At 44.4% G+C, this 21,479-nt stretch overlaps 1 protein-coding gene across 3 annotated transcripts in view; it reads left to right on the forward strand.

The window, feature by feature from the left end:
• The window catches only part of LOC131709111 (retinoic acid receptor RXR-beta-A), a 49,880-nt gene that overhangs the window by 10,099 nt on the left and 18,302 nt on the right, over positions 1 to 21,479 (forward strand). Inside the window, exons 2-5 of one of the 3 annotated variants that reach the window (XM_059011043.1) lie at positions 6,202 to 6,413; positions 7,349 to 7,502; positions 19,853 to 20,032; positions 21,426 to 21,449. In XM_059011043.1, coding sequence (XP_058867026.1) covers positions 6,202 to 6,413; positions 7,349 to 7,502; positions 19,853 to 20,032; positions 21,426 to 21,449 — 570 coding nt within the window. The remainder of the gene's footprint in view (positions 1 to 6,201; positions 6,414 to 7,348; positions 7,503 to 19,852; positions 20,033 to 21,425; positions 21,450 to 21,479) is intronic. The other 2 variants (XM_059011044.1, XM_059011045.1) reach the window with 2 other exon arrangements.

The raw sequence follows: 21,479 nt of genomic DNA on the forward strand, positions 1-21,479 counted from the left end.
CAGAACTTTCTGACACTGGGCAGTACGTTTCGCTCCAGAATGCCTTGATAGTCTTGAGCTTTCATTGTGCCCTGCACAGATTCAAAGCACCCTGTGCCAGGCGCAGCAAAGCAGCCCCAAAACATAACCGAGCCTCCTCCATGTTTCACTGTAGGTATGGTGTTCTTTTCTTTGAAAGCTTCATTTTTTCGTCTGTGAACATAGAGCTGATGTGACTTGCCAAAAAGCTCCAGTTTTGACTCATCTGTCCAAAGGACATTCTCCCAGAAGGATTGTGGCTTGTCAATATGCATTTTAGCAAATTCCAGTCTGGCTTTTTTATGTTTTTCTGTCAAAAGTGGAGTCCTCCTGGGTCTTCTTCCATGGAGCCCACTTTCGCTCAAAAAGCGACGGATGGTGCGATCAGAAACTGACGTACCTTCACCTTGGAGTTCAGCTTGTATCTCTTTGGCAGTTATTCTTGGTTCTTTTTCTACCATTTGCACTATCCTTCTGTTCAATCTGGGGTCGATTTTCCTCTTGCGGCCGCGCTCAGGGAGGTTGGCTACAGTTCCATGGACCTTAAACTTCTTAATAATATTTGCAACTGTTGTCACAGGAACATCAAGCTGCTTGGAGATGGTCTTGTAGCTTTTACCTTTTACCATGCTTGTCTATTATTTTCTTTCTGATCTCCTCAGACAACTCTCTCCTTTGCTTTCTCTGGTCCATGTTCAGTGTGGTGCACACAATGATCCCAAACAGCACAGTGACTACTTTTCTCCATTTAAATAGGCTGAATGACTGATTACAAGATTGGAGACATGTGTGATACTAATTAAAGAAACTAATTAGTTTGAAATATCACTATAATCCAATTATGTATTATCTTTTCTAAGGGGTACCAACAAATGTGTCCAGGCCATTTTAGAATATCTTTGTAGAATAAGCAATAATTCATCTCTTTTCACAGCTTCTTTGCTTTATTCTATGACATACCAAAGGCATGCAAGTATACATGATAAAATAGCTTTTAATTTCATCACTTTTCAGGAGGAATGAAGCATTATTTCAATGAGCTGTAAGGGTACCAACAAATTTGAGCACGTCTGTAATACAGCATTTTAAATGGCCGTGTTAGCTAGACACTGGTGCAGCACTGGCTGGCACTTATATTGGGTTCAAATAGAGAAGTCATTCACTCACCCTTTTTGCCCCATTGATGTTTTATCGCAACAAGCCCCAAAAAAGAGTGGGATTGACAGTGCTGAACCAATTTAGAACACTCGAGATACGGGCAAATGTTCAATCTCTCTCAAAATTAAACAGACTTCCTCACCCGTTTGTGCAACCCTGTAATTCGCATAGGAAAGACTTCTTTTTTTTTTTTATATAAGGGAATATGGCTGTTGGGTGACCTATACAAAGATGGGGTGTTTGTCAAACCAGGAATTGATAACTAAGTATAACTTGATTGGTAGGGAACAGTTTTGAAGATATTTGCAACTCAGAGACTGTGTCGCTGCTGTCTTGGGTCTGCATCTCCAGCACAAAAAGCAATCCGTGATTGAGCAGAATTTTACAGAACTGGGAGGAGAATCTCATGCAGCATCTACATGCTATAATACATTTAATACCCTGTGTAGTGGTGATTGTGGAAACCTCAAAACTGTCTGGCAGAGATTTAACTGCATAATTGATGCCGAGACTTGCTTAAACATTTTGTCAAATTCTGGGGCTAGTATTAGAGAGGTCAGAAAAAAATGTATACAATACAAAATACTACATCGATATTACTGAACCCCTACAAGGGTCCACAGAGCAGCTGTACTGTGTATTAATGTGTGCTGGAGATGCACGGGGAGGCTGGCACATTCTTGCATGCTACATGAGAATGCCCAGTGGTCTTGCCATTCTGGAATAAAGTTGTAAATAGCTTGGGGGCGTGGCTGGGGGAGTCTCTGCCAGCTTAACCCAGACTGTGACTCCTGGAAGACAGATCTAAGATTCCAGGGGTGACGAATAACCAATTCAGTTTGATCATGGTGGGCATTATCAATGCAGACAGGTTGGTCCTCCGTAATTGGAAGAGCCCCACCTCTGCAAAATATAAAGACTTATGAACAGACGCTAACTAGACTATCCAATAAAAGTAATGGTTTCACTGAAACCTGGAGTCCTTTTCTGTTGGCCATATCATGAGGACATAAAATGTGGCATTGCACTTGTATTCCTGAGTGTCAGCAGTTTGGATGCAATCTATAATACTGTATTCACAAGGTCTGGCAGTGAGATGTACACATGTAGTATGCAATCTATAATACTGTATTCACAAGGTCTGGCTGTGTGATGTACACATGTAGTATGCAATCTATAACACTGTATTCACAAGGTCTGGCTGTGTGAGGTACACATGTAGTATGCAATCTATAACACTGTATTCACAAGGTCTGGCTGTGTGATGTACACATGTAGTATGCAATCTGTAATACTGTATTCACAAGGTCTGGCTGTGTGATGTACACATGTAGTATGCAATCTATAATACTGTATTCACAAGGTCTGGCTGTGTGATGTACACATGTAGTATGCAATCTATAACACTGTATTCACAAGGTCTGGCTGTGTGATGTACACATGTAGTATGCAATCTGTAATACTGTATTCACAAGGTCTGGCTGTGTGATGTACACATGTAGTATGCAATCTGTAATACTGTATTCACAAGGTCTGGCTGTGTGATGTACACATGTATTATAAGCTCTAATACAAACTGAAATAATTATTGTGATATCTTTGCTGTTTGAATACACATCATAATGTTTGGTATGATTTGTTGATCAATATAAATTGTTGATTGGGGAGGGGGGTCAGCATTCTGATTGATTATATATTACCCACTTACTGAACTCCTCTGTTACGTGGAACTGGTAGAAATAATTAAATCAAATAAAAATACAATCTTTTCAGTTTTGGCCTGAAAATGTGTTTTTAAATGACCTACAAGTAAACCCCCCCTCCCAAATGTAGTGAAGTGAAGGGCCAGGCTGAAGCATTGCCCTGCTGTGTACATAAGAACATAAAGTTTACAAACGAGAGGAGGCCCCATTCAGCCCATCTTGCTCGTTTGGTTGTTAGTAGCTTATTGATCCCAGAATCTCATCAAGCAGCTTCTTGAAGGATTCCAGGGTGTCAGCTTCAACAACATTACTGGGGAGTTGGTTCCAGACCCTCACAATTCTCTGTGTAAAAAAGTGCCTCCTATTTTCTGTTCTGAATGCCCCTTTATCTAATCTCCATTTGTGACCCCTGGTCCTTGTTTCTTTTTTTCGGCCAAAAAAGTCCCCTGGGTCGACATTGTCTATACCTTTTAGGATTTTGAATGTTTGAATCAGATCACTGCGTCGTCTTCTTTGTTCAAGACTGAAGAGATTCAATTCTTTTAGCCTGTCTGCATACGACATGCCTTTTAAACCCGGGATCATTCTGGTTGCTCTTCTTTGCACTCTTTCTAGAGCAGCAATATCCTTTTTGTAACGAGGTGACCAGAACTGAACACAATATTCTAGGTGAGGTCTTACTAATGCATTGTAAAGTTTTAACATTACTTCCCTTGATTTAAATTCAACACTTTTCACAATGTATCCGAGCATCTTGTTGGCCTTTTTTATAGTTTCCCCACATTGTCTAGATGAAGACATTTCTGAGTCAACATAAACTCCTAGGTCTTGTTCATAGTTCCCTTCTTCAATTTCAGTATCTCCCATATGATATTTATAATGCACATTTGTATTGCCTGCATGCAATACTTTACACTTTTCTCAATTAAATGTAATTTGCCATGTGTCTGCCCAGTTCTGAATGCTGTCTAGATCATTTTGAATGACCTTTGCTGCTGCAGCAGTGTTTGCCAGTGTTTCCTATTTTTGTGTCGTCTGCAAATTTAACAAGTTTGCTTACTATACCAGAATCTAAATGATTAATGTAGATTAGGAATAGCAGAGGACCAAATACTGATCCCTGTGGTACTCCACTGGTTACCTCACTCCATTTTGAGGTTTCACCTCTATTCAGTACTTTCTGTTTTCTACCTGTTAACCACTCACTAATCCATGTGCATGCATTTCCTTGAATCCCTACTGCGTTCAGTTTGAGAATTAATCTTTTATGCAGGACTTTGTCAAAAGCTTTCTGGAAATCTAAATAAACCATGTCATGCTTTACAATTATCCATTGTCGATGTTGCATCCTCAAAGAAATCAAGCAGGTTAGTTAGACACGATCTCCCTTTACTAAAACCATGCTGAATGTCTCCCAGGATATTGTTACCATATAGGTAATTTTCCATTTTAGATCTTATTCTAGTTTCCATAAGTTTACATATAATAGAAGTGAGGCTTATTGATCTGTAGGACACAAGGTCTGTGGCACACAAGATAACATTCTTCATTTGTCATTTATAACAGTTAGTTTTTTTGTGTGTTTATTATCAAGAGTTTTAAATATAAAGACAGACGTCCTCATCACAAACACGCATTCCAGCAGTTCTAAATGATGGCTATTTATTTGATATGTCTGGTTTGGGAACTTTATTGGGTCATGTTTTTATTGATTGATGGTAACGGTTGCTCTCATGCTGGTTTGGAGTAAAGAGCTTTGAGACTGGGAATCCTCATTTACTGCGAGCTGTGTTTCAATACAGTTCAGTCACCAGGGGAGGCCGAGGCTGAGAATTAAATGTGAGCTTTCTGGTTCTCGTCTTCAGTTACTTCAGAGTCTTGCACTCTATGGGAATGTCTGTCTGAACGACACCTGTTCTGTTGGGTGTGATCCAGGATCCCAAGTGTGTGTGTGTGTGTGTGTGTGTCTCTCTCTCTCTCTCTCTCTCTCTCTCTCTCTCTCTCTCTCTCTCTCTCTCTCTCTCTCTCTCTCTCTCTCTCCTCTCTCTCTCTCTCCTCTGTCTGTCTTTCAAAACTCCTGACCTGAATCTGTGTTATAGAGTGTGAAAATAGAAGAAACTGAGTCAAGCAGACAAGCGTTTGGGCTCTAGTGCCTTCAAGAAGACAAGACTTGTACTTCAGCTTGATTTTTGCCTTGGGTGGTATCAGTTTCTTCTAGCATAAGATAGAACCATTGCTTTGCCACTGTAGTGTCACTCTGTCTGTCTATATTGCCATTGAAGATCATTTGGGAAGGATATAGTTTGGCATACTGTGGTACCATTCTACCAATGGCAGCCTCACCCCATTGTAGCTGCCCTATACTTGTGCTCATCAATAACCGTGATGAAGGCACTAGCTGAAACGCTTGTCTGCTTGACTCAGTCTCTTCTAGTTTATATCGTTTTATCTTGTTTGTTTGTGTCTGCACTGTCTCTGCCTTAGTCTTCAGAAACCTTCCCAGATGCTCTCAGGCAGTCAACAGAAGGAGAGAGGGGTTACACAGTTAAGGTTATGCGCCATTTAAAAAACAAATCTGGATCTTGAAGCTTTGCATGTTAGTGTAGTATGTTGTGGAAACCATCTTGGATTGCTCAGTCTGTGATGAGGACCGGGGCCTGTCACCTGCACTGCATCTTGGATTGGTCAGTCTGTGATGAGGACCGAGACCTGTCGCATGCACTGCATCTTGGATTGCTCAGTCTGTGATGAGGACCGGGGCCTGTCACCTGCACTGCATCTTGGATTGCTTAGTCTGTGATGAGGACCGGAGCCTGTCGCCTGCACTGCATCTTGGATTGCTCAGTCTGTGATGAGGACTGTGGCCTGTCACCTGCACTGCATCTTGGATTGCTCAGTCTGTGATGAGGACCGGAGCCTGTCACCTGCACTGCATCTTGGATTGCTCAGTCTGTGATGAGGACTTTATTTAGCTGGTATGACTTGGAAGTTGAAAATGTTTTGAAAAGGCCGCAATTGTGATGACGTTGGCGTGCAGTGCCCGTTGGGTATTTTCTCCAATCTTGCTGGAATATTTCCTTGGCACGCTTACACTGCAAAGTATACTGGTCCTCTTGTCCGCTCGTTCCGGAATATTTGTGCTACTGTAAACGCACCTGTTGATTTTAGGTGTATAGGCTAATTAATTCAACCCCTCAGTGCTGAAAGAGCTAACCCCCCCCCCCCCCCTCCTATGAATGTCTCTCGCAGACTCTAAGTGTTTGTAACCCTCCCCTCGCTGAATCTCTCTCTTTCTCTCTCTCTCTCTCTCTCTCTCTCGCAGACTCTAGAAGTCCAGACAGTTCTTCGGTCAGCTCTCCTGCAGCCCAGCGCAGTCCCCCCCTGCCCCCTTTCCCCCCTGCTGCCATGACCTCATCGCTGAACTCTCCAATCAGCAGCCTGGGGTCTCCCTTCTCTGTTATCAGCTCCTCCATGGGCTCCCCCAGCCTACCAAGCACTCCCTCTGTCGGCTATGGACCCATCAGCAGCCCCCAGGTAACCAGTAGAGTCCTATACCTCCAACTCCTGAAAAGCATCCCCTCCATCCACAGCCCTTGAAAAGGCATGCACCCATATCCACCCGGGTAAAGACCAAGTAAATACACCCTCACTGTACACCTAAACAAATCCTATACTCAACATGCACCCAGATCCACCCGGGTAAAGACCAAGTAAATACACCCTCACTGTACACCTAAACAAATCCTATACTCAACATGCACCCAGATCTGCATGGGTAAAGACCAAGTAAATACACCCTCACTGTACCCCTAAACAAATCCTATACTCAACATGCACCCAGATCCACCCGGGTAAAGACCAAATAAATACACCCTCACTGTACCCCTAAACAAATCCTATACAGTACAGCACTGTGGGGCACAGGCTAAATAAGCCGGCCGCTAGTCTCTCTTTGAATGTCGTCGACCACAACTTGTTTCAAGAGGTATTTACTTTGAGTTTCAATGAGCTTGTCAGTCCAGGACTGTGTTCCAATCAAATCTTAAATTGGTTACTCTCCCCTTCCAACCTGTTCAGTTTACTAATTTGGGATCTGGGTGAAATGAAAACCTGGGCCAGTTCTTGGGAAGCTCTGCTCTGCCGCCTTGTCTGTTTGTAAACACGAGTCGCTTATTGTGGATCTCCCCCTCCTGTCTCTGCAGATCAACGCCACAAGAAAACATACAAACTAACTAGAGCAGCCTTCTTTGCAGTTCAGGGATAGGAATACGACTCCCTAGCGGTTTGATCTGTTCCTGGTTTCACTATGAGTTTAATTGGACACACTCTGACTGGTGAAGCGTGTAGTAAAACCTGGAATGGGTGACACTGCTATTCAGTAGGAGTTTGACTTCCATCTGGACAGTCTTATCAACCAAACTGTCTATGTAGTGAATTTGAACCTGTGCTCTCTCTGTGTGTCTCCCCAGATTAACTCCACAGTCAGCATGTCGGGGCTCCACACTGTCAGCAGCTCGGACGACGTGAAGCCCCCCTTCGGACTCAAGGGCATGCCGGCGCACAGCCCGGGACCCATGATGTCACAGAAACGACTCTGCGCGATCTGTGGGGACAGGTCCTCGGGTAAGGACATAGGGGGACAGGGAGAGAGGGAGTGACACGGACACAAATGGCTTTGTGGACGAGTCTTCAGTCCTGTGTCTTTCTGTAGGTGAGCACTGCGGCATGTGCAGCTGTCTCTGTTTCTCTGTATTAACCCCCCGTCTCTGTTTCTCTCTCTGTATTAACCCCCCGTCTCTGTTCCTCTCTCTGTGTTAACCCCCCCGTCTCTGTTTCTCTCTCTGTATTAACCCCCTCGTCTCTGTTTCTCTGTATTAACCCCCCATCTCTGTTTCTCTCTGTATTAACCCCCCCGTCTCTATTTCTCTCTGTATTAACCCCCTCGTCTCTGTTTCTCTGTATTAACCCCCCGTCTCTGTTTCTCTCTGTATTAACCCCCCCGTCTCTATTTCTCTCTGTATTAACCCCCTCGTCTCTGTTTCTCTGTATTAACCCCCTCGTCTCTGTTTCTCTCTCTGTATTAACCCCCCCGTCTCTGTTTCTCTCTCTGTATTAACCCCCGTCTCTGTTCCTCTCTCTGTATTAACCCCCCCGTCTCTGTTTCTCTCTCTGTATTAACCCCCTCGTCTCTGTTTCTCTGTATTAACCCCCCATCTCTGTTTCTCTCTGTATTAACCCCCCCGTCTCTATTTCTCTCTGTATTAACCCCCCCGTCTCTGTTTCTCTCTCTGTATTAACCCCCCGTCTCTGTTCCTCTCTCTGTATTAACCCCCCCGTCTCTGTTTCTCTCTCTGTATTAACCCCCTCGTCTCTGTTTCTCTGTATTAACCCCCCATCTCTGTTTCTCTCTGTATTAACCCCCCCGTCTCTATTTCTCTCTGTATTAACCCCCCCGTCTCTGTTTCTCTCTGTATTAACCCCCCCGTCTCTGTTTCTCTCTCTGTATTAACCCCCCGTCTCTGTTTCTCTCTCTGTATTAACCCCCTCGTCTCTGTTTCTCTCTCTGTACTAACCCCCCCGTCTCTGTTTCTCTCTCTGTATTAACCCCCGTCTCTGTTTCTCTCTCTGTATTAACCCCCTCGTCTCTGTTTCTCTCTCTGTATTAACCCCCCGTCTCTGTTTCTCTGTATTAACCCCCCGTCTCTCTGTTTCTCTGTATTTACCCCCGTCTCTCTGTTTCTCTCTCTATATTAACCCCCGTCTCTGTTTCTCTCTCTGTATTAACCCCCCGTCTCTGTTTCTCTCTCTGTATTAACCCCCGTCTCTGTTTCTCTCTCTGTATTAACCCCCCCGTCTCTGTTTCTCTCTCTGTATTAACCCCCCCCGTCTCTGTTTCTCTCTGTATTAACCCCCCGTCTGTTTCTCTCTCTGTATTAACCCCCCCGTCTCTGTTTCTCTCTCTGTATTAACCCCCCGTCTCTGTTTCTCTGTATTAACCCCCCCGTCTCTGTTTCTCTCTCTGTATTAACCCCCCCGTCTCTGTTTCTCTCTCTGTATTAACCCCCCGTCTCTGTTTCTCTCTCTGTATTAACCCCCCCGTCTCTGTTTCTCTCTCTGTATTAACCCCTCGTCTCTGTTTCTCTCTCTGTATTAACCCCCCGTCTCTGTTTCTCTGTATTAACCCCCCCGTCTCTGTTTCTCTCTCTGTATTAAGCCCCCGTCTCTGTTTCTCTCTCTGTATTAACCCCCTCGTCTCTGTTTCTCTTTATTAACCCCCGTCTCTGTTTCTCTGTATTAACCCCCCGTCTCTGTTTCTCTCTCTGTATTAACCCCCCGTCTCTGTTTCTCTCTCTGTATTAACCCCCCGTCTCTGTTTCTCTCTCTGTATTAACCCTCGTCTCTGTTTCTCTCTCTGTATTAACCCCCCCATCTCTGTTTCTCTCTCTGTATTAACCCCCCCGTCTCTGTTTCTCTCTGTTTTAACCCCCTCGTCTCTGTTTCTCTGTATTTACCCCCGTCTCTGTTTCTCTCTCTGTATTAACCCCCCCGTCTCTGTTTCTCTGTATTAACCCCCCGTCTCTGTTTCTCTGTATTAACCCCCCGTCTCTGTTTCTCTCTCTGTATTAACCCCCCGTCTCTGTTTCTCTCTCTGTATTAACCCCCTCGTCTCTGTTTCTCTCTCTGTATTAACCCCCCCGTCTCTGTTTCTCTCTCTGTATTAACCCCCCCGTCTCTGTTTCTCTCTGTATTAACCCCCTCGTCTCTGTTTCTCTGTATTTACCCCCGTCTCTGTTTCTCTCTCTGTATTAACCCCCCCGTCTCTGTTTCTCTGTATTAACCCTCGTCTCTGTTTCTCTCTCTGTATTAACCCCCTCGTCTCTGTTTCTCTCTCTGTATTAACCCCCTCGTCTCTGTTTCTCTCTCTGTATTAACCCCCCCGTCTCTGTTTCTCTCTGTATTAACCCCCTCGTCTCTGTTTCTCTGTATTTACCCCCGTCTCTGTTTCTCTCTCTGTATTAACCCCCCCGTCTCTGTTTCTCTGTATTAACCCCCTCGTCTCTGTTTCTCTGTATTTACCCCCGTCTCTGTTTCTCTCTCTGTATTAACCCCCCGTCTCTGTTTCTCTGTATTAACCCCCTCGTCTCTGTTTCTCTCTCTGTATTAACCCCCCCGTCTCTGTTTCTGTGTATTAACCCCCTCGTCTCTGTTTCTCTCTCTGTATTAACCCCCCGTCTCTGTTTCTCTCTCTGTATTAACCCCCCGTCTCTGTTTCTCTCTCTGTATTAACCCCCTCGTCTCTGTTTCTCTGTTTTTACCCCCGTCTCTGTTTCTCTGTATTTACCCCTGTCTCTCTGTTTCTCTCTCTGTATTAACCCCCTCGTCTCTGTTTCTCTGTATTTACCCCAGTCTCTGTTTCTCTCTCTGTATTAACCCCCCCGTCTCTGTTTCTCTCTCTGTATTAACCCCCTCGTCTCTGTTTCTCTGTTTTTACCCCCGTCTCTGTTTCTCTGTATTTACCCCCGTCTCTCTGTTTCTCTCTCTGTATTAACCCCCTCGTCTCTGTTTCTCTGTATTAACCCCAGTCTCTGTTTCTCTCTCTGTATTAACCCCCTCGTCTCTGTTTCTCTCTCTGTATTAACCCCCGTCTCTGTTTTTACCCCCCGTCTCTCTGTTTCTCTGTATTTACCCCCGTCTCTCTGTTTCTCTCTCTGTATTAACCCCCCCGTCTCTGTTTCTCTCTCTGTATTAACCCCCTCGTCTCTGTTTCTCTCTCTGTATTAACCCCCGTCTCTGTTTTTACCCCCCGTCTCTCTGTTTCTCTGTATTTACCCCCGTCTCTCTGTTTCTCTCTCTGTATTAACCCCCTCGTCTCTGTTTCTCTCTCTGTATTAACCCTCGTCTCTGTTTCTCTCTCTGTATTAACCCCCTCGTCTCTGTTTCTCTGTTTTTACCCCCCCCCGTCTCTCTGTTTCTCTGTATTTACCCCCGTCTCTCTGTTTCTCTCTCTGTATTAACCCCCTCGTCTCTGTTTCTCTCTCTGTATTAACCCTCGTCTCTGTTTCTCTCTCTGTATTAACCCCCTCGTCTCTGTTTCTCTGTTTTTACCCCCCCGTCTCTCTGTTTCTCTGTATTTACCCCCGTCTCTCTGTTTCTCTCTCTGTATTAACCCCCCGTCTCTGTTTCTCTCTCTGTATTTACCCCCTCGTCTCTGTTTCTCTGTATTAACCCCCCCGTCTCTGTTTCTCTCTCTGTATTAACCCCCCCGTCTCTGTTTCTCTCTCTGTATTAACCCCCCGTCTCTGTTTCTCTCTCTGTATTAACCCCCGTCTCTGTTTCTCTCTCTGTATTAACCCCCCCGTCTCTCTTTCTCTCTCTCTCTGTATGAAACCCATCTGTCTCTCTGTTTCTCTCTGTATGAAATCCCCCTGTCTGTTTCACTCTCTGTATGAAATCCCCCTTTCTGTTTCTCTCTCTGTATTAACCCCCCCGTCTCTGTTTCTCTTTATTAACCCCCCGTCTCTGTTTCTCTCTCTGTATTAACCCCCCGTCTCTGTTTCTCTGTATTAACCCCCCGTCTCTGTTTCTCTCTCTGTATTAACCCCCCGTCTCTGTTTCTCTCTCTGTATTAACCCCCCGTCTCTGTTTCTCTCTCTGTATTAACCCTCGTCTCTGTTTCTCTCTCTGTATTAACCCCCCCATCTCTGTTTCTCTCTCTGTATTAACCCCCCCGTCTCTGTTTCTCTCTGTTTTAACCCCCTCGTCTCTGTTTCTCTGTATTTACCCCCGTCTCTGTTTCTCTCTCTGTATTAACCCCCCCGTCTCTGTTTCTCTGTATTAACCCCCCGTCTCTGTTTCTCTGTATTAACCCCCCGTCTCTGTTTCTCTCTCTGTATTAACCCCCCGTCTCTGTTTCTCTCTCTGTATTAACCCCCTCGTCTCTGTTTCTCTCTCTGTATTAACCCCCCCGTCTCTGTTTCTCTCTCTGTATTAACCCCCCCGTCTCTGTTTCTCTCTCTGTATTTACCCCCGTCTCTGTTTCTCTCTCTGTATTAACCCCCCCGTCTCTGTTTCTCTGTATTAACCCCCCGTCTCTGTTTCTCTGTATTAACCCCCCGTCTCTGTTTCTCTCTCTGTATTAACCCCCCGTCTCTGTTTCTCTCTCTGTATTAACCCCCTCGTCTCTGTTTCTCTCTCTGTATTAACCCCCTCGTCTCTGTTTCTCTGTATTAACCCCCCCGTCTCTGTTTCTCTCTCTGTATTAACCCCCCCGTCTCTGTTTCTCTCTCTGTATTAACCCCCGTCTCTGTTTCTCTCTCTGTATTAACCCCCTCGTCTCTGTTTCTCTCTCTGTATTAACCCCCTCGTCTCTGTTTCTCTCTCTGTATTAACCCCCTCGTCTCTGTTTCTCTGTATTAACCCCCCCGTCTCTGTTTCTCTCTCTGTATTAACCCCCCCGTCTCTGTTTCTCTCTCTGTATTAACCCCCGTCTCTGTTTCTCTCTCTGTATTAACCCCCTCGTCTCTGTTTCTCTCTCTGTATTAACCCCCTCGTCTCTGTTTCTCTCTCTGTATTAACCCCCCCGTCTCTGTTTCTCTCTCTGTATTAACCCCCTCGTCTCTGTTTCTCTCTCTGTATTAACCCCCTCGTCTCTCTTTCTCTCTCTCTCTGTATGAAACCCATCTGTCTCTCTGTTTCTCTCTGTATGAAATCCCCCTGTCTGTTTCACTCTCTGTATGAAATCCCCCTTTCTGTTTCACTCTCTGTATTAAACCCCTCTGTCTCTGATTATCTCTCTGTATTAAACCTCTTGTCTCTCTGTCTCTCAATTTTAAATTAAATTAAAAAAGGCTTGTGGCAAAGTGGTTTGCAGTGTGCAGGTGTTGAGTTGATGCAGTGCTCCGTAATAACAAACACAACACAGTTCACGGTGAAAAAAAAGCTCATTATTTGTGCTGGGTTGCTTTTTTGGCAACCTTAAATAATAATACCTGGCTCTACACAACAATGTGTGTCGCGCAGGTAAACCACGGAGTTCAGTCCTGAAATAATACTAATAATGACACACGCTTTATACACACACAATCACGAGTCCAATAGCGAGGCTCCGAGTGCAAGTGGTGAATTAACACAATAATCAGTGACAACAGTAGTGCTGTGTAGTCCTGGTTTGATGCTGGCTTAGCGCTCGTTTCTCTATGGAGTAAGGGGACCCGGTCCAGTTCAGCCCTGCAGGCGCTGTTGGCTGCACTCCTGTAAACTGCAGGAGGTTTTTGCAGAATTCTAAATGGAAATGTTCTGTTGGTCTTTGGTCCCATTTGTAACACTCAGGGTTCATAAGGGGACCCCAAACTTCACTACAATACAGAAGAATTGGCTGAATGATGCTTTTTTCTTTTATGGCATAAAGAAGCCCTGTGTGCCTTGTCTGTTAATGCATAGTCAGGTTAAAGCTCCCTGATGCACTGATGGTCAGACCCAGGTATGTATAGCTGGTGTTATGCTCTAAGGTGGTGTTGCCCAGAGTGAAGAGGTACCTGTTTCCCTGAGATCTGACTTTTTTTCTGGAAGACCATAACTCTGGTCTTGTCCAGGTTTACTGCCAGTGCCCAGGTCTGCCAGTACTGCTCTAGCAGTGACAGGCTCTGCTGAAGACCCTGCTCTGTGGGTGACAACAGGACCAGGTCATCTGCGTAGAGCAGGAATTTAATATCTGTGTTGTGTAAAGTGAGACCAGGGACTGCTGACTGTTCCAGCACTGTAGGCAACTCATTTATGTAAATGTTGAACAGTGCTGGGCTCAGACTGCAGCCCCGTCTCACTCCACAACCCTGTGTGAAGAATTCTGTTCTTTTGTTACCAATTTTCACATCGCACTTATTTTCTGAATATACTTTACAATGTCATATACTTTACTCCCTACACCACTTTGGAGATGTTTAAAGAATAGAAATTCCGGCCAAATTGAATCAAATGCTTTTTTAAAATCAATAAAACAGGTGAATATTTTCCTTTATTAGTTTGGTGGACGTGTTTGTTTATTGGGGTGTAGAGTGTAAATAAGGTCAGAGGTGCGGTGGTTTGGAAGGAAGCCAATCTGATTCTTACTCGGCACACTGTGCTCGGTAAGGAAGGCCAGTATCCGGGCGTTAATGATACTGCAGAACACCTTCCCCACATTACTGCTCACACAGATACCTTGGTAGTTACTGAGATCGAATTTGTCTCCACTTTTATATATGGGTGTTATAAGCATGGGTGAAAGTTGTCCATCTGTAGACGGAATTCCGTCACAATGGCCTTTCCCAGGTCCGGATTTTGTGATCCAGAGTATTAATCTTAGTTAAATATATTGCGGCACATTTATGACATGGGAGTGCTGCTGTTTGACAGAGACTCGAGCAACATGGCTTGTTCCAGAACTTGTATGTTATTGCGTTTGTTTGTCCTGTCAGTTTTTTGCTTTGTGCTTCTGTGTTGCCAGTATTGTTTGGGTGCTGGGTCATGCCATCTAGTCGGAGCGGAGGGGTGTGTATGAGCCTTCTATCTACGTGTGTGTGTGACTGAATGCTGCTGCTTCTGGACAGAGGTGGTCAGGACCATTCCCCCGACCCCCCGCCCCTCTCCTGGCGTTGGAGGGATCCGGTTGGCTGATCAGAGCAGAGGGGGTGCGCGGGGACTGAGTGAAAGTAGAGTTGTGTCAGAGAGTGGTCCTTACATTTTGTTCAGTCGTTTTTGCATTCTGAATCGGAAATTGTAAAGCCAGAAAACGACTCATTTTTCTATTTTTGGTTTTCACGACAAACATTGAAGAACAAGAATTGGGCTGTTTTTCCATTTTCCAATTCAAAATTGAAAAATCAGTAATGCAAAAATAAACAAGAAAATACCTGGTTTAATTCGGCGTTCTGCTCGTGTCCCGGAAGTTCAGGTTAGCATATAACTCCACGTTCACCCGGACAGGGTGGGACAGTTTTCTATTTTGTACAGACCCTGCCCTGCCCCACAGCCAGGTTGAAGCAGAGGGAGAGGCGGATAATCTCCTGTGTACTAATTATTATTATAATTGTTGTTGCTGTTGTTGACCCCGTTTTAATAAACCATTTGATTTTCTATAATAGTAATAATAATAATAATAATAATAATAAACTGCTTAGTCAGTACATGTTTCACTCATTCAATGCGTGTGTCGTGTTTACAGCAGCTTTCATGACTGACACACTGCACCGCAGCGCCTCCTGCAGTTGTTGTTGCTGTACTGTAAGGACTTTTTTTTTTTAATGTCTGTTTTTGTATTACAGATTTTTCAATTTCGAATATTTCTTTGCGACAAGCAATATGAAAAATGGGAAAACAAACCTGAATCTGTTTTTGTATTTCAAACGCTGAAAACGTCTCTCTTCACCCCCCCCCCCCCCCCCCATATGTTTGTCGTGAAAAAACAAAATAGAAAAGTGGTTCTCTTGTTTTCCGATTTCTGAATCCGAATGCAAACATGACTGGACGGAATGTACACGGCTGAATGTCAGCTTGTTTGTTCATTTTCTTTTATGATTTATGTGGCGTGGTCCTGGTCCAGGTTTTATAATTTAAATAATAAATCGGTTATTATTTGTACTGACACCATCCCCATATCCTGCTTTACACAACAGCGAGGGACGCTACAATATCTTTGGAACAACTTTTTTCATTCACAAAGTTTAAGTGGTACTGGCATAGACGCCGACTTTTGTTTTAACCAGTGGGGGTTAAAAAAAACAAATGAAGTGTCCTGTCTGCGACAGTGCATGCAGTTACATTGCAACAGCGGGTGCAGCAGCGACTGCGTCTGCTTTGTGTTAAAGTGACACAACTGGATGCAGGCTGATCGACTTCAGCAAGCAACTTTATTTGGGCACATCATTCATTATGGACTGACGGTGCTGCCTCAAAGTAAGCTTGAGACTTTGAATAAACTTAACGAACACACTGAAGAAGTTACTGAACAAACGCACGATCAGGAACTGTTAAAATATTCTGTTTACATGGAGCTGTTCATCTGTAGCTCGCACACAAAAACGACCATGGTGTGCCATCCATTGAATGAAAGTATATGTAGCGTTTTTACTTTTGCGTATAAATTACAATACACAGATATGCACTCAAACCCTTAATAATAAATAAAACATTACCGGTAGTACTTTACATTTTTACTTTAACGCACTCTGTATCCATGTAACAGTAGCCTACCTTTTTTAAAACACATGGTTTCAGGGCAGCGTTTTTAACATCTCAGAATCATTTATCACAAGGGTGGTGGCTCGTGGGTGCTGCTGGAGTCAGCACCTATAGGTGGTAGATCACGTGGGCTGTGCTTTGAGTTTGCATGCATCGTCAAGAGAGTAGAGAAGAACTCGTGTTTACTAGAGGGATCATTTTGTTATTGTAATTTAAAGTGCAGTTGTCACTGAGGGTTTGTAAATGAAGGGGGAGAAAGTACAGAACAAGTGGAGGTGGACTTGTCTTGATGAAGAGGACTCGCCGGCAGGGTGTTGCGTAGTCGGGGTAGAAAGATGCACGAAGCTGGAGTGTGTTTCTCTATCGTTTGGAAAAAGACGATCTTGTGTGGCAGGAATGGAAAAAAGGTCTCGGTAAAACACGCCAACTGTCACCACAAACATAAAAAAAAAAAGTCAGTCTGGCAACAGAACCCCACTATACCAGGGGCTGAAGTCGTGTTTGTGAATCTGTCTATTACAGACAGAGATATTATATATATATATATATATCATAGCCTACTAATCGAAGTATAATAACAGAAACAACAAAACACTGTTAATCCTACCGTTACTTAAAAGTAAAAATAATAATAAAATCCATGATTTATGTATCTCGCTGGAATTATACATACAATGCCTTGCAAAAGTATTCAGACCCCTGACCAATTCTCTCATATTACTGAATTACAAATGGTACATTGACATTTCGTTCTGTTTGATATTTTATTTTAAAACACTGAAACTCAAAATCAGTTATTGTAAGGTGACATTGGTTTTATGTTGGGAAATGTTTTTAAGAAAAATAAAAAAAACTGAAATCCCTACAGTGAAGTATGGTGGTGGCAGCATCATGCTGTGGGGATGCTTCTCATCCACAGGGACTGGGCATCTTGTTAAAATTGAAGGAAGAATGGATGGAGCAAAATACAGGGAAATACTGCAAGAGAACCTGCTTCAGTCCACTAAAAAACTGAAGCTTGGGAGGAAATTCACCTTTCAGCAGGACAATGATCCCAAGCACAAGGCCAAAGCAACATTGGAGTGGCTCAAGAACAAAAAGGTGAATGTCCTTAAGTGGCCCAGTCAAAGTCCTGATCTCAATCCTATTGAGAATCTGTGGCACTATTTGAAAATTGCGGTCCACAAGCGTCGTCCAACCAACCTGATCAACCTGGAGCAAATCTGCCAAGAAGAATGGGCCAAAATCGCTCCGACACTGTGTGCAAAGCTGGTACATACTTACCCCAAAAGACTTAAAGCTGTTATTGCAGCGGAAGGTGGCTCTATCAAATATTAATGTGTGGGGGTTGAATACGTATGCAAGCAAGATATTTCAGTTTTTTACTTTTCTTAAAAATATTTCCCAACATAAAACCAATGTCACCTTACAATAATTGATTTTGAGTTTCAGTGTTTTAAAATAAAATATCAAACAGAACGAAATTTCAATGTACCATTTGTAATTCAGTAATATGAGAGAATTGGTCAGGGGTCTGAATACTTTTGCAAGGCACTGTATATATATATATATATATATATATATATATATATATATATAATATATAATTGGTACAACTGAGGTTTTATAAATTTAATATTATTTGAATTAGACATACATGTAAAACGTTTGTACTATTTCAAAAAGCTTTTTGTAAGCTAGCTTTGTGTGTGACTAGCAGGTTGGTCCGTCTGGTAAAATGACAAGTTGAAATTGATTTTTTAATTTCATTTTTCTACAAAGTCAAGTTAAAATTTGATTCTGAAAATGGTCCAGAATGGCTCAAAATGCATCAAACAACTTTTTCTTTGAGTTTATTTTTTTGGTTGTTCAGATTTACTGTTTTTAATTTGGATTGATCAGCTGCTTCTCTAAATGTAGTATTTAGGTCTTTTGCAGCCAGATTTACTCCTGTTTGGTGGGTTGATACTGCGTGTTTTGAAATGTATGTATTAGAATTTCCATTTCATTAGTGCCAATTGCTTATTTGTACAGTTATGTGCTGTTTGGAGCCCATCTGCATGAGTATTTGAGGTTGTGCAGCTTACACGGCTGTGCCTATGTGTGTGTGTGTGTGTGTGCTGTTACAGGGCTGTGTGTGTGAGTGTGCTGTTACAGGGCTGTGTGTGTGTGTGTGTGTGTGTGTGTGTGTGTGCTGGTACAGGGCTGTGTGTGTGTGTGCTGGTACAGGGCTGTGTGTGTGTGTGTGTGTGTGTGTGTGTGTGTGTGCTGGTACAGGGCTGTGTGTGTGTGTGTGTGTGTGCTGGTACAGGGCTGTGTGTGTGTGTGTGCTGGTACAGGGCTCTGTGTGTGTGTGTGTGTGCCGTTACAGGGCTGTGTGTGTGTGTGCTGGTACACGGCTGTGCCTGTGTGCCGTTACACGGCTGTGTGTGTGTGCCGTTACGCGACTGTGCCTGTGTGCCGTTACAGGGCTGTGTGTGTGTGAGTGTGTTGTTACAGGGCTCTGTGTGTGTGTGTGTGTGCCGTTACAGGGCTGTGTGTGTGTGTGTGCTGTTACAGGGCTGTGTGTGTGCTGTTACAGGGCTGTGTGTGTGTTGTTACAGGGCTCTGTGTGTGTGTGTGTGTGTGTGTGTGTGTGTGTGTGTGTGTGCTGTTACAGGGCTGTGTGTGTGTTGTTACAGGGCTCTGTGTGTGTGTGTGTGCCGTTACAGGGCTGTGTGTGTGTGTGCTGTTACAGGGCTGTGTGTGTGCTGGTACAGGGCTGTGTGTGTGCTGGTACAGGGCTCTGTGTGTGTGAGTCTGCTGTTACAGGGCTGTGTGTGAGTGTGCTGTTACAGGGCTGTGTGTGTGTGTGCTGTTACAGGGCTGTGTGTGTGCTGTTACAGGGCTCTGTGTGTGTGCTGTTACAGGGCTGTGTGTGTGTGTGTGCTGTTACAGGACTCTGTGTGTGTGCTGTTACAGGGCTCTGTGTGTGTGCTGTTACAGGGCTGTGTGTGTGTGTGTGCTGTTACAGGACTCTGTGTGTGTGCTGTTACAGGGCTCTGTGTGTGTGCTGTTACAGGGCTGTGTGTGTGCTGTTACAGGGCTTTGTGTGTGTGCTGTTACAGGGCTGTGTGTGTGTGCTGTTACAGGGCTCTGTGTGTGTGTGTGTGTGTGCTGTTACAGGACTCTGTGTGTGTGTGTGCTGTTACAGGGCTGTGTGTGTGCTGGTACAGGGCTGTGTGTGTGTGTGTGCTGGTACAGGGCTCTGTGTGTGTGCTGGTACACGGCTGTGTGTGTGTGCCGTTACACGGCTGTGCCTGTTACAGGGCTGTGTGTGTGTGATTTTAGGCTGCTATGTTCCTTTTATAAACACAGTGATTTGGCTGTGGTCTGACAGGGGGGGTTGAAATCAGAGTCCTCTCTGATCCTGCCGTTAATGATGTACAGATCTAAATCTTGACAGAGATGCGGTAGTTCTTGCCCATTCTTGTTCACCGCGCTGTCGTGGATATTTCTGATTGATATATTTTGGGTGTGATACAGAAGGGTCTGTCCGAAAAATAAATATATGATTGTTTCCCTGTGTGTTTGTAAAGTCAGGCTGTCTCCTGCAGAATAACCACGTCCGTCTTTGAGATACTTAGGCTTTTCAGCCCAAATGCTGATGAGCATAGGCCCTGAATATTCCAAGCCCTCATTCCAAATGAATGCATTTAAAGTTTCATTAAGAGCTTAACTGTGTTTGTCTGATCAGTTCTCTCTCTCTCTCTCTCCAGGTAAGCACTACGGGGTGTACAGCTGCGAGGGCTGTAAGGGTTTCTTCAAGCGCACAGTGCGGAAGGACCTCACGTACACCTGCAGAGACAACAAGGACTGCCTGGTGGACAAGCGGCAGAGGAACCGGTGCCAGTACTGCCGCTACCAGAAGTGCCTGGCTATGGGCATGAAGAGGGAAGGTGAGGGAGGCTGCAGGGCTTACACAGGGCTGGGAGTGACACTCCTATTGCACAGCAGCACTGACACAGGGCTGGGAGTGACACTCCTATTGCACAGCAGCACTGACACAGGGCTGGGAGTGACACTCCTATTGCACAGCAGCACTGACACAGGGCTGGGAGTGACACTCCTATTGCACAGCAGCACTGACACAGGGCTGGGAGTGACACTCCTATTGCACAGCAGCACTGACACAGGGCTGGGAGTGACACTCCTATTGCACAGCAGCACTGACACAGGGCTGGGAGTGACACTCCTATTGCACAGCAGTTTCACCCATTCCAGAATTTACTACAAGCCTGATTTAAGCCACAGTGTACAGGCAACAAGCTCAGATGTGTCTTTTTAAACTCATAGTAAAACCAGGAATGGATCAAACTGCTCAGAATCCTTCACTCTGCCAGCGCAGACGCCCCGCCCTCTTGCTGTTTCATAGTGTTTGCAGTCGTTGTGTTGCTCCATTCATGTTGATTGCAGAACACCAGAAAACAGTAAATTACATCTGAAGCTACTTTATTTTTCAAAATAATAATGATGGTAATAAGACTCCCATTGCAGAGCAGTTTGAGTCAGTCCAAGTCTTGCATTACTGTAATCTTATTTATTTGTAGCTAATATCCCCCACCCCCCGACATTCTCTATATAGGTCTGTTTGCAGTTTTGAAAGACGTGTGTTCATTTTAAAACATGTGTGGTACTAAACCAGATTAAGTTTAACCAGAATGTCAACCGATCCCAGCCCCCACCCCGCCCCCCTTCCTTGTATTATGAACAGGGGACTGTGCTGAAACGAATGCAATGATTAGGTAGTGGGGAGAGAGAGAGAGCAAGAGAGAAAGAAGCTTGCATTATATTAACCCTTTCTTTCTCTCCCCTCTCTGTATTTTAATGATGGAGAGAGAGAGAGAGAGAAGGCTATATGTCAACCCCCTCTTTCTCTCCCCTCTGTGGTTTAATGATGGAGAGAGTGAGAGAAGACCTGTATTAATGCCCTTTCTCCTTCTCTCCCCTCTCTGTGGTTTAATGATGGAGAGAGTGAGAGAAGACTGTATTAATGCCCTTTCTCTTTCTCTCCCCTCTGTGGTTTAATGATGGAGAGAGTGAGGGAAGACTGTATTAATGCCCTTTCTCTTTCTCTCCCCTCTGTGGTTTAATGATGGAGAGAGTGAGGGAAGACTGTATTAATGCCCTTTCTCCTTCTCTCCCCTCTCTGTGGTTTAATGATGGAGAGAGTGAGAGAAGACTGTATTAATGCCCTTTCTCTTTCTCTCCCCTCTCTGTGGTTTAATGATGGAGAGAGTGAGAGAAGACTGTATTAATGCCCTTTCTCCTTCTCTCTGTCTCCCCCTCTAGTTGTCCAAGATGAACGACAGCGCAGTAAGCAGAAAAAGGGAGTGTGGGGGGAAG

The sequence above is a fragment of the Acipenser ruthenus genome, chromosome 41, assembly GCF_902713425.1.
Source record: "Acipenser ruthenus chromosome 41, fAciRut3.2 maternal haplotype, whole genome shotgun sequence".
Lineage (NCBI taxonomy): Eukaryota > Metazoa > Chordata > Actinopteri > Acipenseriformes > Acipenseridae > Acipenser > Acipenser ruthenus.